The sequence below is a fragment of the Callithrix jacchus genome, chromosome 4 (assembly GCF_049354715.1).
Source record: "Callithrix jacchus isolate 240 chromosome 4, calJac240_pri, whole genome shotgun sequence".
Classification (NCBI taxonomy): Eukaryota; Metazoa; Chordata; class Mammalia; order Primates; family Cebidae; genus Callithrix; species Callithrix jacchus.
This window is the reverse complement of record NC_133505.1, coordinates 151,247,779-151,263,350: the sequence shown is the minus strand read 5'-3', so window position 1 is coordinate 151,263,350 and position 15,572 is coordinate 151,247,779. Positions and strand designations below refer to the sequence as shown.

Genomic DNA, 15,572 nt, shown 5'->3' with positions numbered 1-15,572 from the left:
TAACTTTCAATAATATCCAAAACATGTAACGTACACTCATTCTCGAAATACCATCTTCCTCTGGCTTCCCAGACCTAGCACTTGCATGTGTACCTACCACTTCTTGCTACTTATATTAGTTTCTTTTGCAAGCTCATCTTCCTCAGACTTCTTATCAAATGATGTAATTCGTAAGACTTGGTTGAGGGCCCTCTTCTTTCACTATACCCTGTTCTTAGGCAATCTATCATCCTTGATTACTTTAATTACCACCTCTATGCAGATAACTCATAAAATCCACCTGTTCGGGCCAGATACACTCTCCAGACCTGAATGTTAGATCGTGTAAGTACCCGACATTTCCAATTAACATTCTCAAAGGTATTTAAAATGTCAATTTTATACATACATACATGTGACTTTTTAAAAGTATTTAAAATGTCAATTTCCTATACATACATATGATTTCTGCATGCCTCTACCTTCTCTTTTTTTTTTTTTTTGAGATGAAGTTTTCACTCTTATTGCCCAGGTTGGAGTGCAGCAGCACAATCTTGACTCACTGCAGCCTCCACCTCTAAAAAATTCTCCTGCCTCAGCTTCCTAAGTAGCTGAGATTACAGGCACATGCCACCACACCCAGCTAATTTGTGTGTGTGTGTCTGTATTTTTAGTAGAGACCAGTTTTTGCCATGTTGATCAGACTGGTCTCGAACTCCTGACTTAGGTGATCCACAGCCTCAGCCTCTGAAAGTGCTAGGATTACAGGCAGGAGCCACAACCGAGCTGGAATGCGGGTGGCATGATCTTGGCTCACTGCAATCTCTACATTCGAAGTTCAAGTGATTTACCTGCCTCAGCCTCCCGAGTAGCTGGGACTACAGATGCACACCACCACACCCAGTTAATTTTTGTATTTTTAGTAGAGACAGGGTTTCACCATGTTGGCCAGGATAGTCTTGATCTCTTGACCTCATGATCTGCCTACTTCAGCCTCCCAAAGTGCTGGAATTACAGGCGTGAGCCACAGTGCTCAGCCTATCTTTTCTTATAGCACCCCATCTCAATGACCATACCATCCACATCATCAAGCCAGAAACCCAGGAGTCATACTTCATCTCTCCTTCTGCACCAAGTCCTGTTGATTTCACTTCCTACATATGTCTGACATCAATTCACTCACTCTATCTTCACTGTCCATCCTAGTTCAAGGTATGATCATCTCTTGCCAAGAGTACAATTACGTCCTAACTAGTCTCCTCACATCTATTCCAGCCCCTCTCCAACTCCTCTTCCAAACTGCAGTGAGTAATCCTTTAAAAGACATATCTGAGTATGTGATTTCCCCATTAAAAACTGCAATAACTGCTGAAGACACAATTGAAGTCTGTAACACAAACTCTGTGACACTGGCAGGATTTCAACTCATCCTATCTCCCTAGCACCATGTTCCCCACACTCTGCTCTCTCTGCTCTAGCCACTCAAATGTACCACACTGCCCCCTCCATAGAGCCTTTATATACACTGTTTTATCAGTCTCGAAATCTCCTCTAGTTTCACCCAGGTGACTCCTACTCAGATTTCAGATAGCTTATGCATCACCTCCTCAGGGAAGCCTTCCTAACCCAAAACTGGGTGAAATCCCCCTTTACCTATACTCTTAAAAAACCATGTACATTCCTTCATAACTCTTCAGACTGACAATGTGACATCATTTCACGTTTTCCTCTTTCACTACCCTACGTTCCATTAGACAGAGAGATAATTTATCTTTTTCCTCACCACCGTATCCTTGTATAATTCCTGACACAGAGTAAAGTCTCAATTGAATGAAACTTTAAATGATAAAATTAATGCTAAAATTATAGTCACAATTGAAGAGTTAGTGCAAAAACCAGCAATGCCATTCCATTCATAAAATGCCCAGTGACTAAATATAATAATATTCAATGAATAACTTCAGCTGTATAATTCCAAAAAGAAGTTCTAAGGTATGTGTTCCAGACATGCAATATATCGAGATGCATCACATCAACCATCTAAGCTTGCAGTGGTGAGATCAAATCATCTAGGAAAAGGATGGACTGGTCACTCTGATTTCAACTGAAAACAAAATTTCAGCTATTTTTCTCTGGGCTTATATAGAAACTTCAATATTAATTCAGCAGGAAGTAGTTAATATTTCCTAACTGAAGAAGGATTCAAAATACTATCAAACATGGTTTTTCAATACTACCTAGTAAGGTTATACACTTCCACACATTCTTTGCTCTCCTGGTTTCAGGGCAAAGATTTAGTCACTCACAATTAATGCTTAACAACTCCTGCACAGATTCACTAAAATGCCCAAATTAGAGAAATTTCTTGGCAGGATTTCAAATCCTAGTAGATTAATGTGAACTTCTTGACACTGGTTATTTACTAGAGCCCTGATGTTTTAACATTTCGCAGTAGACTGTTCAATTTAGAAATCTAAGCACCAATAACTTGAGTTTTTACAGGGACTATTATTTTCCCATTTTTCCTACATAAAATGGGAAAACATTAGGACTAACAACAGAATTTTATCACAGTTAAAATTACATTTTAAAAAAGTCTTATATGTTATAACTAGAAAAAAAGCCAACAGCGGCCACTACTATCCATTGAAATTTGGAATTATTAACATTTATTTTTTCCCTCGTATTTCTTTGAAGTACTAAGTCTACCACAATGAACATATGTTACTTGCAGTTTCCTTAGAATAACTTATGGAGTATCAGTAGCCATTGAAAATATAAATATTAGCCTGAATTAAATATTAAAAATAAATTTTTTGAGACAGTGTCTCATTCTGTTTCCTAGGCTTGAGTGCAATGGCGTGATCTCAGCTCACTGCAACCTCTGCCTCCCAGGTTCAAGCAATCCTCCCACCTCAGCCTCCCAGGTAGCTAGGACTACTGGTATGCACCACCATGGCTAATTTTTTTTTTAATTTGTTTGTTTTTGATGGTTTTAATTTGTATTTTTTTTTGTAGAGACAAGGTTTTGTCATGTTGCCCAAGCTGGTCTCAAACCCCTAGGCTCAAATAATTACCTACCTCAGCCTCCCAAAGAGTTGGCATGAGCCACTGTGCCTAGCAAAAAATAAATTTCTATGTAACCATGAATCACTGTCATATTAGCACATACATTTAAATAAATATAACAAAAATTATTACAATAAATTGAAAACACATATGAATCTCATAAATTTCAAAAACGCATTTTCCAAAAAGTGAAATTTGAAAACACATGAGAGGGAAAGAGAAACAGGGAGAAAGAGAGAGAAAGAGGTGAGTTGTGGGACTGCCCTCACCTGTGCGCCCAGGTCATTGTAAAGGACCTTCAGGGAAGTCAGCTGCTCATCCATCCCTTTTGGGTTGTCTGTTTGCTGTTTCTGGACAATATGTCTTCCTGTTTTAATTACAGTTTCCACTTCAAGTTTGACTTCACTCAAAGTTTTATACAGTTTCTTTAAAACAAACAAAAAGACAAATCACACACTGTGGTGACAATTTGCCAACTGGCATCCTTTCAGAACACAGTTTGCACAGACTGACAGCCAAGACCTAACTATGGAGATCAAAGGCCACGATCTGTCTCAGATTGGGTCTGAGGATTGAATCAAATAAAATCAAGCTTGAAAACACTTTTTCAAATATGACAAGAAATCAAATAGAGCTTATGCTCATTCTTTTAAAAACTCAGACAAATGTTTTAAATGTTTATAAAAGAACTTGATATAAACATTTTTCCTACATAAAATGGGAAAACATTAGGACTAAAACCAGAATGTTTATCACAATTAAAATCACATTTAAAAAAAATTTTATATGTTATGACTTAAAAAAAGCCAACACCAGCTATGGCTGTCTCTTGGATTTGAAATTATTAATGTTTATTTTTTTCCCTTCTATTTCTCAGAAGTCCTAAGCCTACCACAATCAGCGTATATTACTTATATGATAAAAAATATTAAAAAATTGATATATCAAGAAGTATATGACTATAAGAAATCATATTTCTGATTCAAATCAAAACCACAATAAGATACCATCTCACACCATTCAGAATGGCCATTATTAAAAAGTCAATAAACAAGAGATGCTGACAAGGCCTGCAGAGAAAAGGAAACACCAACACCGTACACTGCTAGTGGGACTGCAAGTCAGTTCAGCCCCTGAGGAAAGCAGTTTGGAAATATCTTAAAGAACTAAACATAGAATTATTATTCAACTCAGAAATCTCATTACTAGGTATATTTGTAAAGGAGAATAAATCTTTCTACCAAAAAGATACATGCGCTCCCATGTTGATCACACCACTACTCACAATAGCAAAGACATGCCATCAACCTAGGTGCCCATCAATGGGGGAATGAATAAAGAAACTGTGGTGCAAATACACCACGGAATACTACACAGCTATAAAAAACGAAATCATGTCCTTTGCAGCAGCGTCGATGCAGCTCATGGCCATTATCCTAAGTAAATTAACCCAGGAAATCAAATACTACATGTTCTCACTTATAAGTGGGAGTTAAACAATTGGTACACATGCACATAAAGATGGAAACCAAAGACATTGGGACTCCAAAAGCCAGGAAGGAGGAAAGGGGCATGAGCTGAAAAACTACTGAGTGGGTACTATGTTTGTTTGGGTGATGGGTTCTGTTGAAACCCAAACTTCAGCATCATACAATACATCCACGTATCAAATGTGCACAGGTACTTCCTTAATCTAAAATTCTTCAAAAATTTAAAGTTAAATAAATTTAAATATAAAAGAAGAAAAAATAAATTGGAATTCTGTAGGTCAAATTCAGAGATGTCTTCATCCTAGTTACTTGAAACCAAAAAGCTTTACAGCTTCTCTTGACACCATACATCATCATCTTAACATCTCATGGGACACTATCACGCAACAGACCCCTAAACTGTGTTCCATGAAGTCAAAGACAGCACTTGCCCTGATTACCATTGTGTCACGATAATGAAATACATACTTATATACATGCACATATATATTGAAATTTACCCTTTGTTTTGAAAGGCACATAGAAATGTCCCTGTATTTCTCCTGCCCTAAAGAGTCTCAGCTTAAGTTCTGTGATTCTCAAGCAGAACACTAATTATAAGATTGTGTCCCCTTAGCTACATTATTTTTAAATTTCTATTCAATTGAATTACAAAGTTCAAGACTACAAAAGTCATAAGGCCTTATATATAATTTCTTCTTTCCTATCTTAGGTTTATATTTCTATTTAAAATTTTACTTTACTAGAAAATTGAATTTTATGCTATAATATATCTGATATCCATTCTAAGTATGGTTCTTTTAGCTAACTCAAAATTATCCTTGAAAACTTTGCTTATTAGTCACATTCTGCTGAAGCCTTCCTAACTTCACACTATGATTGAGATGTGTTTCTTTCATTTTGGTTTTTGTTTGACATCATATTATATACATGTCTATTCTAGTTTCCTTAGCTATCTCTCTTATCTCTTCTAATTTCCTTGGAGGGAAAGACCACACTTCTTATTTTTTAACAGGTTTTTCATCATCAATCCTTATGTTTAGCACATTCTAGAATAGTGCTCATTGGACACACTAGGCATGTAAGCACTAGACTAAGCCATAACAGCTGCTGAAAAAGCCACTGGATGTGTCAATCACCCAACAGCCTCACCATACACTTGTCCAGGTGGGTCTGTATGACGTCAGGGTCTACATCCTTCACATCCAGAACATGAAGTTCTGCTTTCACACCATCCAACACACGCTTGCAGTCCAGCATGCGCTGCTCAAAGTTAGCAGGCTTCTGGAAAAGCTGGAACTTTGTGGATACTTCTCGGAGTTTCCTCTGTTTGCAGAAATAAAAATATGCAATTATCAGAATGATTATCTCTCTCATCATGAGCATAACGCATTCTACTCAAAATCTGTACCATAAGCACACACACACACAAAAGCAGTAATATAACAACAATAAAAATCCTAATAGAACTCGGTGAGGTTACCCAATCGCCTAAGTGAACTGCATAACCCAGTGTCAAAAGTTACTCAATACTCTGTCTCACTCTCAGGAGTCAGTAGATTTGGATAAGAAATTTAGATAAAGCTGGCCTCACTGGAAATAAAACTTCATGTTCTAAAGGACAGTTCTGCTCAAAATGCCCTTCATCGGAAGTTCAGAGTGAAAGTCAATGTCACATCAACCATGAAAGAACTAAATGATGTTGCATCCAATTCATGCTCAGCCTGCCCACAGCATCAGCCACAAGATGCTGACAGAGGCTCTGCATTAAAGAAAAAGACTATATAAAGGTAACCTCGAAATACGGCTCACTCTCTTATTTCTCAACTCAACTATAAAAATCAGATTTAACATTTCCCCCCCTTGCAACAATTTGTTTCTGCTGCCCTAGGATGCAATGCACCTTCAAGACATCACTCCCATTCCACAATTTACATCATAAGGGCACCAAGGGTGCCCGAGTAACCAATTCTTTCTCTTTTAAAAAAATTCCCAACGTGCTGAAAAGTAAATGGAAGCTCCTCGCCCTCCTTACCTGTAGCACGTCCATCTGACTTCCTCCTCTGGCAGACCTGCTCTCTGGGGAGGTCGGGGGCTGAGAACGCATATTTCTTCTCAGCTCCTCTAGGGTTAGCTCACGGGCTGAGATCTCTGCTTGAATTTTCTACAAAGAGATTGGAAAGGGGAAACAATGTCCTTTTTTTCTTAAGTATAAAAAGAAGCAATACAAAAGTTCTATATTGTTGTGTAGTACATAATGTTGTATTTTACATAATGTTGACCTCCATAGAAGCTTTAATAAGTTTTGTATGATAATACAGCACTGCATAATATGACTATTGTGTGTGATGCACATGCTAAGGTCCTTACACTTGTCATTTCTAATGTTCACAACTTATTTATAAGGAAGGAATTGTCCCAACTTCGTAGCGAAGAAAACTACTATTCAAAATATACAGGACTTTTCAACGGCACAATGGCTCACAACTGCAATCACAGCACTTTGGGAGGCAGAGCAAGGCAGATCACCTGAGGTCAGGAGTTTGGGACTAGCCTGGCCAACATGGTGAAACCCTGTCTCTACTAAAAATACAAAAAATTAGCCAGGCTTGGTGGCACATGCTTATAGTCCCAGTTACTCTAGAGGCTAAGGCAGGAGAATCACTTGAACCCAGAAGCAGAGGTTGCAATGAGCTGAGATCGCACCACTGCGCCTGGGTGATGGAGTGAGACTCCATCTCAAATAAATAACAAAATAAAATATATAGAACTTTTGAGAGAGTCTCACATAGAAAGCGAGAGAACTTCAAAACCTAAATGCTGCCCCATAAGTAAGGTCAATCTTTCCCACTGACTCTCGGTTTTGGATGGCAAGAGGGATTTTATTATAGTTGGAGAGGCAATTGCATATGCTCTGTTTACATCTTGAAAGCCTTCAAATTCATAGCAATACCTGAGCTTCCTGTGGAACTTGGAAAGCATCTATCCTGTCAGTTAGGTACGTGGTGAGCTGTTTGTCCAGCTCCCCCAAGCTCTCTTGTAAGACTTGAAGCATGTGGTCAGTTTCCCGCAGGACCTGGAGTTGCTTTTCCAAAGAAATCTGCTTGCTCTCTGCCTGCAGAGGAGAAATTGAATCATTAGTTGCTCAGTGCAAATATAAATAGCTGAATATATATGTTCTGGCCACTAAGAAAAGACTATAAAAGCTTTTGTTCAAGACTTTACCCTTCCTATAAATAAATAATAATTACTAATGACAACAGTGAAAATGTCCTACTGGGATCTTATGTACCATTCAGCTGAATTACTAATTATTACTTCTTTCTATATATAATGACGAAATACAAAAATGTAAAGTTTCACATAAGATGCATTAAACAGAAGACAAAAATTTGTTATTTATTATAATTTTAAGGAATTTTTAGGAGTCATCAATGTCTACCAATAAGAATATAAAACATAAGAAAAGGCCGGGCGCGGTGGCTCATGCCTGTAATCCCAGCACTTTGGGAGGCCGAGGCGGGTGGATCATGAGGTCAAGAGATTGAGACTATCCTGGTCAACATATTGAAACCCCGTCTCTACTCAAAATACAAAAATTAGCTGGGCATGGTGGCGCGTGCCTGTAATCCCAGCTACTCAGGAGGCTGAGGCAGGAGAATTGCCTGAACCCAGGAGGCAGAGGTTGCGGTGAGCTGAGATCGCGCCATTGCACTCCAGCCCGGGTAACAAGAGCGAAACTCCGTCTCAAAAAATAAATAAATAAATAAGAAAAATGTCTGTAAATACAGCAAACATCAGAGTCTATTTTTCTAAAGTGTAAAACAAATTCTACAGGTGTACGTACATATCAAACTACTATGTACTGTACTTTGGGGTTAAGCTTGATGTTATTCATTGACTAAACACCAACAGTTATTATTTAATATGTGTTTGGAAGCACCTAATATTCATACCCAATCTTCCTGTAAAAGAAGTGTTCTTTCTCAAAGTGTAATAAGAATATGTAGAAGTAATATCAAAAATAATTTTTTTAATCATCAAGCTCTGCCTTTCTTAAAGTGTTAGATCTATTCTCCGCTCCTGAGTACTTCAGTACTCTCAATGCCCCTGTTGGCATTGGTTACCAACTTTAACCAACATTAAAGATTTTTCCAACATTAAAGCTCTATGATATGGAGCTCAGGGCCAGCTCCACTTCATCAGTACCTAATCAACACGCATGCATGTCCCGACTCTTACCAGGTGACTCAGCTCTTCGTATCGGCTATTGAAAGCCTCCAGTTTCTCACTGATTATATCATCCAGGATCCCTCCATCAATCAGAGTCTGGCCAAGCTCTCGAATCTGGGTGCGATTATCTGCCGGGTGGCGCAGAACAGATTCCAGAGACTGGACCAAAAATGGGGAAAAAAATAGTGCATTTACTAAGGCCAAAGGTATCAAGGATCCCCAAAATGTCTAATTCTTAAACAACTAATTCCATTTTCTAAAAATCTACCTAAGGAATAGGACCAAAAATTAAGTAAATTACTAATTCACAAAAATATTCATCATGGTATTAAAAAATGCATAAAATTGAGAGATTTGCACAAGTGATATATGATGATATAATTCCACAAAAATAATTTCAATTATTTTTAATTATGGGAGGGTAAGGCAGGAATATCATTTGAGCCCAGAAGTTCAAGGCTGCAGTGAGCTCTGATCATACCACTGCACTCCAGCCTGGGCAACAGGGTGAAACTATGTCTCTGAACAATACATAAATGAATGAATAACAAAACATGAAAATAACTATTAATTATATGGGGAAATGCTCATGATATGACACAGTTTAAAGGCAGAGAACAATGCTATACAAGCAAAATTATCTCAACTTTTATTAATTATATTACTGAAAATAAGTATTCATTTTCCTACAATATATGCCAAATAAGAGGCACTATTTTATATATACACTTTTTATATACATAAATCTAATTAACCACATCAGCTAAATCACATTCCCAGTTTACAGATGGGAAAACTGAAGCTCAGAAATGTTAAATAAGTTGGCAACATACACAAAGTCAAAAGAAGAGCTGAGATTCCAACATGGCTCTAAAGCCTTTAAGACCGTGAAGGCTGGCCAAGCACAATGGCTCACACCTACAATCCTAGCACTTTGGGAAGCCAAGGCAGGTGGATCACCTGACGTCAGGAGTTCTAGACCAGCCTGGCCGACCGGGTTAAAAAAAAAAAAACCCATCTCTACTAAAAATACAAAATTAGCTAGGGTGGTGGCACACGCCTGTGATCTCAGCTACTCAGGAGGCTGACGCATGAGAATTGCTTAAACTCAGGAGGCGAGGTTCCAGTGAGCCGAGATCATGCCACTGCACTTTAGCCTGGGCAACATAGCGAGATTCCATCTCAAATAAAAAATAAATAAATAAAGAAGTAAAGAAAAGACCTCAAAGCCTTTGATACAGTGTATCACTTTCTAGCACTCATACATAAAAGATAATAATTAGGAAGAAATCTACAAACTGTTTAAAAATGTTTCTCTTAAGAGTTTGCTTTATACTTTATTTTCCATATTTCTAGAATGTACATGTATTCACTGTCATATTAGGAAAAAAATTAAGCTTTTCACAGTTTTCATTCACTCTGTCTCTCACTCTGCTATATTTGAGAAGTGGCATCTTTTCTCTAGCACAGCATCCAGCTCCTAGGACGTCAGTGCCACATTTCACTCCTTTCTGACCTTCAATCCAGTTGTCCACTCATTTCCCACATGGTACAGCATATCTACCCTCTTCCCTTCTGTGTGTGTGTTAAGCAAACCTACCCTCTTTGCATTGTATTTCATTTAAGAAACGCTTATTAAGTTAACATGTGCTACACACTGTGCTGGGAACTGAGGAATAACAAAGTATCAGGTACATTCTCGGCCTCAAGGAGTTGAAAGTCCAGGCTTGATGACAAGCTCCTATGACAAGACCCCATGACTCAACCAATGTCTTTCAACTTCTAACATCTGAAGGTAATAGGAAGCCCCTGTAAACAGTCATGGCTGTGCTTCGTGAGTAAAAACAACCTGTTGACGAAACAAGAGAAGAGCTACTCTAGTAACCTTGGCAGAGCTCTGTCCAGGGCCTAGCAATATAAACTGGAAAACCACTAGAGTGCTTCAACATGTGGAAAATGTGCCAACTGTCAAACACCTAACCGCATCATGAGGCTGACGTAGTGGGTCACCAGTAATTTAAATACACATGAAGGCATAAACACTTCAGGCTCTGGAAGAAAAATGCAAGTGACACTGAATATGACTGAAGAAGCAAATGCATTTGCCCGCATAAACATCACGTTCCCCATTTTAATACAAATGTGGCCGCATCACAACAGAGAAAAGCCATGGAGAGCAAAGGCTCCAACCTCTAGGGCTTCGTTGACAGCGTCCATCTTCTCAGGCAGGACCTCTGTGTTCTTCATCCGCTCTTCCAAAGTGTTTAACCAGGTGGTTTCAAGATCCAGATAGTGAAGCAGCTCAATCCAACAAGACCAGACCTCCTAAAGCGTGAAAAGTTTAAATCAGATGAAAAGCCATTTCACACATGATATCTCTAGTGCTACGCATTCTCTTTAATCACCAATAATGTCATTTGGATGTAGGAATTCAGAAACTGTTGGAGTTGAAACTTCAAATAAAAAAATAAAATAAAATAATCCAAAAAATCATGTCAGACCAATTGGGGAGAGGTGGGGAGCAAAGAGGAGTGGGCAAGAGGCTGCCTCACCCTTCACCTTAAGATAAATTCCACGATCTCATTTAAATGTCAAAAATACAACTATATAATTAGTAGCCTCATCCTTTACCTTAAAATAAATTCCATGATCTCATTTAAATGTCAAAAATACAACTATATAATTAGTAGGAAAAACAGGAGAGAAACATTATTTAGTTTGTTTTTTTGGAGGCCAGGTGCAGTGGCTCTACAACTGTAGTCCCAGCATTTTGGGAGGCTGAAGCGGGCAGATCACCTGAGGTCAGGAGTTTGAGACCAGTCTGGTCAACATGGTGAAATCCCATCTCTACTAAAAATACAAAAATTAGCCAGGGTGGTGGCAGGCGGCTGTAATCCCAGCTACTTAGGAGGCTGAGGAAGGAGAATCAGTTGAACCCAGGAGATGAAGGTTGCAGTGAGTCTAGACCACGCCACTGCCCTCCAGCCTGGGCAACAAGAGTGAAACTCCATTGAAAAACAAAAAATTTTGTTTTTTGAACAGAAGGAAAAAATTGCTCCAGATAGTAAAATTTTTAAAAAAATAATTTCATAGAAAATTGAAATCCCCTGGGCCCCACCCAGTTCCCACTCAGAGCTAACTGATGTAAAAGTTTGCAGGGTAGCCTTCCCAATATTTTTCTAAATTCATGAAGACCTGTCTATATAAGAAGAGAGCCACATTTTATCAAAACTGGAGTTACACTATTCTTGCTATGTTGGTTTTGATCACTCATTCCCCTCTAAGGTTTCCAGAGCAGGTACCCGGGGGTTGTGTAGGGAATAGATACATTTATAAATTCATAATCCCTTATTACAAGAGGAAGTTATTTGAGTGGCAAGTTTAGGAGAAAGAACTTCACTGGATGCCTCCGGGGCTCGTTCGCTTTTGGATGTACTGAATGAGTGAAGGCTTCTGCTGGTCCACACTCCATATGAAGTATGCTTACCAGATCAGGAAGCAGTACGTTTTTCTACAAAGGGCTAGATAGTAAATATTTTAGGTTTTGGGGGATACACTTGGTTCCCATCACAGATTCTTCTTGGAGGTGGGGTGTGTGTTGTACAACCCTTGAGAAATATATAAACCATTCTTAATTAACCAGGTATCCAAAAACAAACTACAACTTAGATTTAAACCCCTCAGCCAGTCCAGGTGCAGTGGCTCATGCCTATAATCCCAGCACTTTGGTAAGCCAAGGCAGAAAGATGGCTTGAGCCCAAGAGTTCAAGACCAGCCTGGGCAACATAGTGAGACCCCTATCTCGACACAAAAAAATAAATAAAAATAATTATCTGGTGTGGCATTGCAAGCCTGTAGTCATAGCTAACTCAGGAAGCAGGGGCAGGAGAGTCACTTGAGCCCAGGAGTCTGAGGTTTCAGTGAGCTGTGATCACACCACTGCACCCCAGCACAGGTGACAGAGCAAAACCCTGTCTTAAAACAAAACAAAATGAAAAAAAAATCCCTCAGCCATAATTTGCCAATCCCTGAGTTAAAATAAAAGAAAAAATAATTTCTAGTCCCCCATTTCTACAAGAAAAAGAAAATCTGCTCAGATGCAAGCATGACCTCTTTTCTTATGGGAAAGAGAAGACGACTTAAAGAAGACCACTCCCAAGAAGCAGGCTGACCCAGAATCAAGTATCTTTCTTACTAACTAGCCTCAATGATACATACTTATCTTAGCACAAAATTAGTTTAGAACAAGCACTGAATGAATTCGTTCATAAATGAATGAATGATCAGTATTTAGGTTAAATATTACAGTTGCCATTTTTTACCATTACAGGATTTACCACAATACAATAATTTGTTTTATGTAGAATTGAATGTAAATTAAATTGTAAATTGAAAGGCCTCTTAAATCTTCCAACAAGCAATAACAAAAGTCATACTACTATAAAAACAAACAAGCAAAAACTTGATCTTAGTTTTTAAAAATTTCACAGAATCATCTACATTTTACATATAATGGCCAGGGAGGGGGAAAAAGGTATTTCATCTAAGGCCCAGTAAAATAGTAGCATATATAAGTTCTATTTTTCCTTCAGATGACTCCTGTACTTTAGACAGCACTCAAAAGAAAATAATTCCTCCCTGTATACTCAACCAGGCAAAACGAAAGAGATGTTTGCAATGTGCTCTGCAATTTTTGGACTGGAACCGGCCCCACAGATCATCTGTTACATGAAAACCTTGATTGCACATGCAAAAAAAAGTCAAGTCTGAAGATACAAAATGACTTGCCCAAGACCCTTTTGATAATTAGGGACAGATTTTGTTCTCCTGTTTTCAACCCCTCTTTCATTTTTATCAACCTATTCCCCCAGATCTATTTTTCCTTTATGATCCAGAATTTGAAATAAAAAAGTTTTCTCCAAGATTTGAAAATGGCCAGAACATTACGGAGTTTGGATCTCAGAAATACATCACAGAAAGAAAAAAAGTAACATACCTCTAGAGTGTGACACTTTCCTCGAATTCTATTACAAAGAAGTTGGTAATTCTCCAGCACGACATTCAGCTCAGACGTCAACTCCTGGCCACCAGAGGGCACCTTGGCAGCTAATAACTTGATGTTGTCCTTGAGAATCTTCACTCTCACCTCTTTCTGCAACACATCCTCTTTTGCCCTCTGTTCCAAGAAAGGATGGATGAACTTGAACAATGTCTCCTTTCTCAGTAACCAATTTTTTTCTTCAAGAATTAGACCAAAGTTAAAATATCTGGATGATTCTAACTGCCGAACAGAAATGTTATTTAGGTAACAGTGAGCGCTTCTTTGTGGGTTTGTTTGGTGGGGTTTGTTTGTTTGTTTGTTTGTTTGTTTGTTTGTTTGTTTGTGATGGAGTCTCACCCACTGCAACCTCTGCCTCCTGGTTCAAGCAATTCTCCTGCCTCAGCCTCCCGAGTAGCTGGGATTTCAGGCATGTGCCACCATGCCCATCTACTTTTGCATTTTTAGTAGAGATGGGGTTTCACCATGTTGGCCAGGCTGGTCTCAAATTCCTGACCTCAGGTGATCCACCCACCTAGGCCTCCCAAAGTGCTGGGATTACAGGCGTGAGCCACTGTACCCAGTCCAGTGAGTGTTTTTAAAATAAGAACGCTAACTGTAAAATTTCACTCATGCATCCAATGTACTCAACCCCCACAAATGTTTACATTTCCTAACAGCAGTGTTAATATACGTTACCCAAATTATGTTTACTGACATGAAGCATTTTCAAAGTCTGGGTTCAAGATCAGAATTTAACTGAGTGAATTTCAACTGATCACTGGAGGTCTAAGCTTATTATACTGTGATAAACAAATTTTCACAAAAATTGAGGAACACTATGGTAGATGTATTTTTTTAAAAGTTCTCTAAATAATTTAAACTATTTTTAAAATTCCAGAATGCTAGAACATAGGTACATGTACCCTTCTGTTAATTAATGGAATTTTAATGACTAAGTTAGACTGAGATGATCTAATTCGGAAATAGCTCTTTCTCAGTGCTCAAAAGAAACAATCTCACATTCAGGAAAATCAACCCATTACGTTGGTGCAAAAATATTAAATGGCAAAAAATTTTTTTAAATGTTTTTTCACTTTTCCCTTTAGTTTTCTCTACTACTTAATGGTTTTGAACTTTATTAGATTATAATCTAAGGAAGTAATTAAGCGGAGCAGTTTTGTAAGTCCTAATGGCTGTTTGAAAGAATAAAAATAAGTAAAATGTTGCCCAAATAGTTAAATATCATTTTTCTCAAATCTCATCTATGGCAACTTTGAAAATGCAGAGAACTACAATGCCAATAGTGTTAAGAAAGATACTAAATGACACAATTCTTAACATGGAAGCCTATTTAAAAATACTTTATGGACTGAGTATTTGTTAATCTTTCAAAAAGAGCTACACTACAAAAAGATGTTTCAGTGAAAGTACAACTTCCATACAAGCCTCCTGTCACATGTACTTTGATTCATGTATAATAATGCATGAATGTCATCTAATCCCCTTTTTGAAAAACTCTGCACAGAGATTTTTGCTTTAGTTACACTTCTAGGCAAGTTAACTTTGAGGTGAAACATTCACGGTGCTGCTTAAGCTTATAGGAAAAAGAAAGCTTTGAAAACATGAGCTCCTTTGGCTTGAACACTCAAGGACAGTTGAAGCTGTGTTAGAAATTTGGGAACGATGCCCAGTTCTTCTATTATATATAAAAAGAGAGCGTATAAGACTATCGACACAGGAGTACAAGTTTACAGGAAATG

General features: G+C 38.1%; 1 protein-coding gene across 9 annotated transcripts in view; it reads right to left on the bottom strand.

The window, feature by feature from the left end:
* UTRN (utrophin) overlaps nucleotides 1-15,572 on the bottom strand; it is a 578,097-nt gene that overhangs the window by 361,364 nt on the left and 201,161 nt on the right. For all 9 annotated transcript variants that reach the window (XM_008995200.5, XM_078370245.1, XM_035296914.3 and 6 more), the window contains 7 exons: nucleotides 13,768-13,947; nucleotides 10,962-11,096; nucleotides 8,781-8,930; nucleotides 7,492-7,653; nucleotides 6,574-6,702; nucleotides 5,691-5,864; nucleotides 3,318-3,473 (listed from right to left, as the gene is read on the bottom strand). In XM_008995200.5, coding sequence (XP_008993448.4) covers nucleotides 3,318-3,473; nucleotides 5,691-5,864; nucleotides 6,574-6,702; nucleotides 7,492-7,653; nucleotides 8,781-8,930; nucleotides 10,962-11,096; nucleotides 13,768-13,947 — 1,086 coding nt within the window. The remainder of the gene's footprint in view (nucleotides 1-3,317; nucleotides 3,474-5,690; nucleotides 5,865-6,573; nucleotides 6,703-7,491; nucleotides 7,654-8,780; nucleotides 8,931-10,961; nucleotides 11,097-13,767; nucleotides 13,948-15,572) is intronic.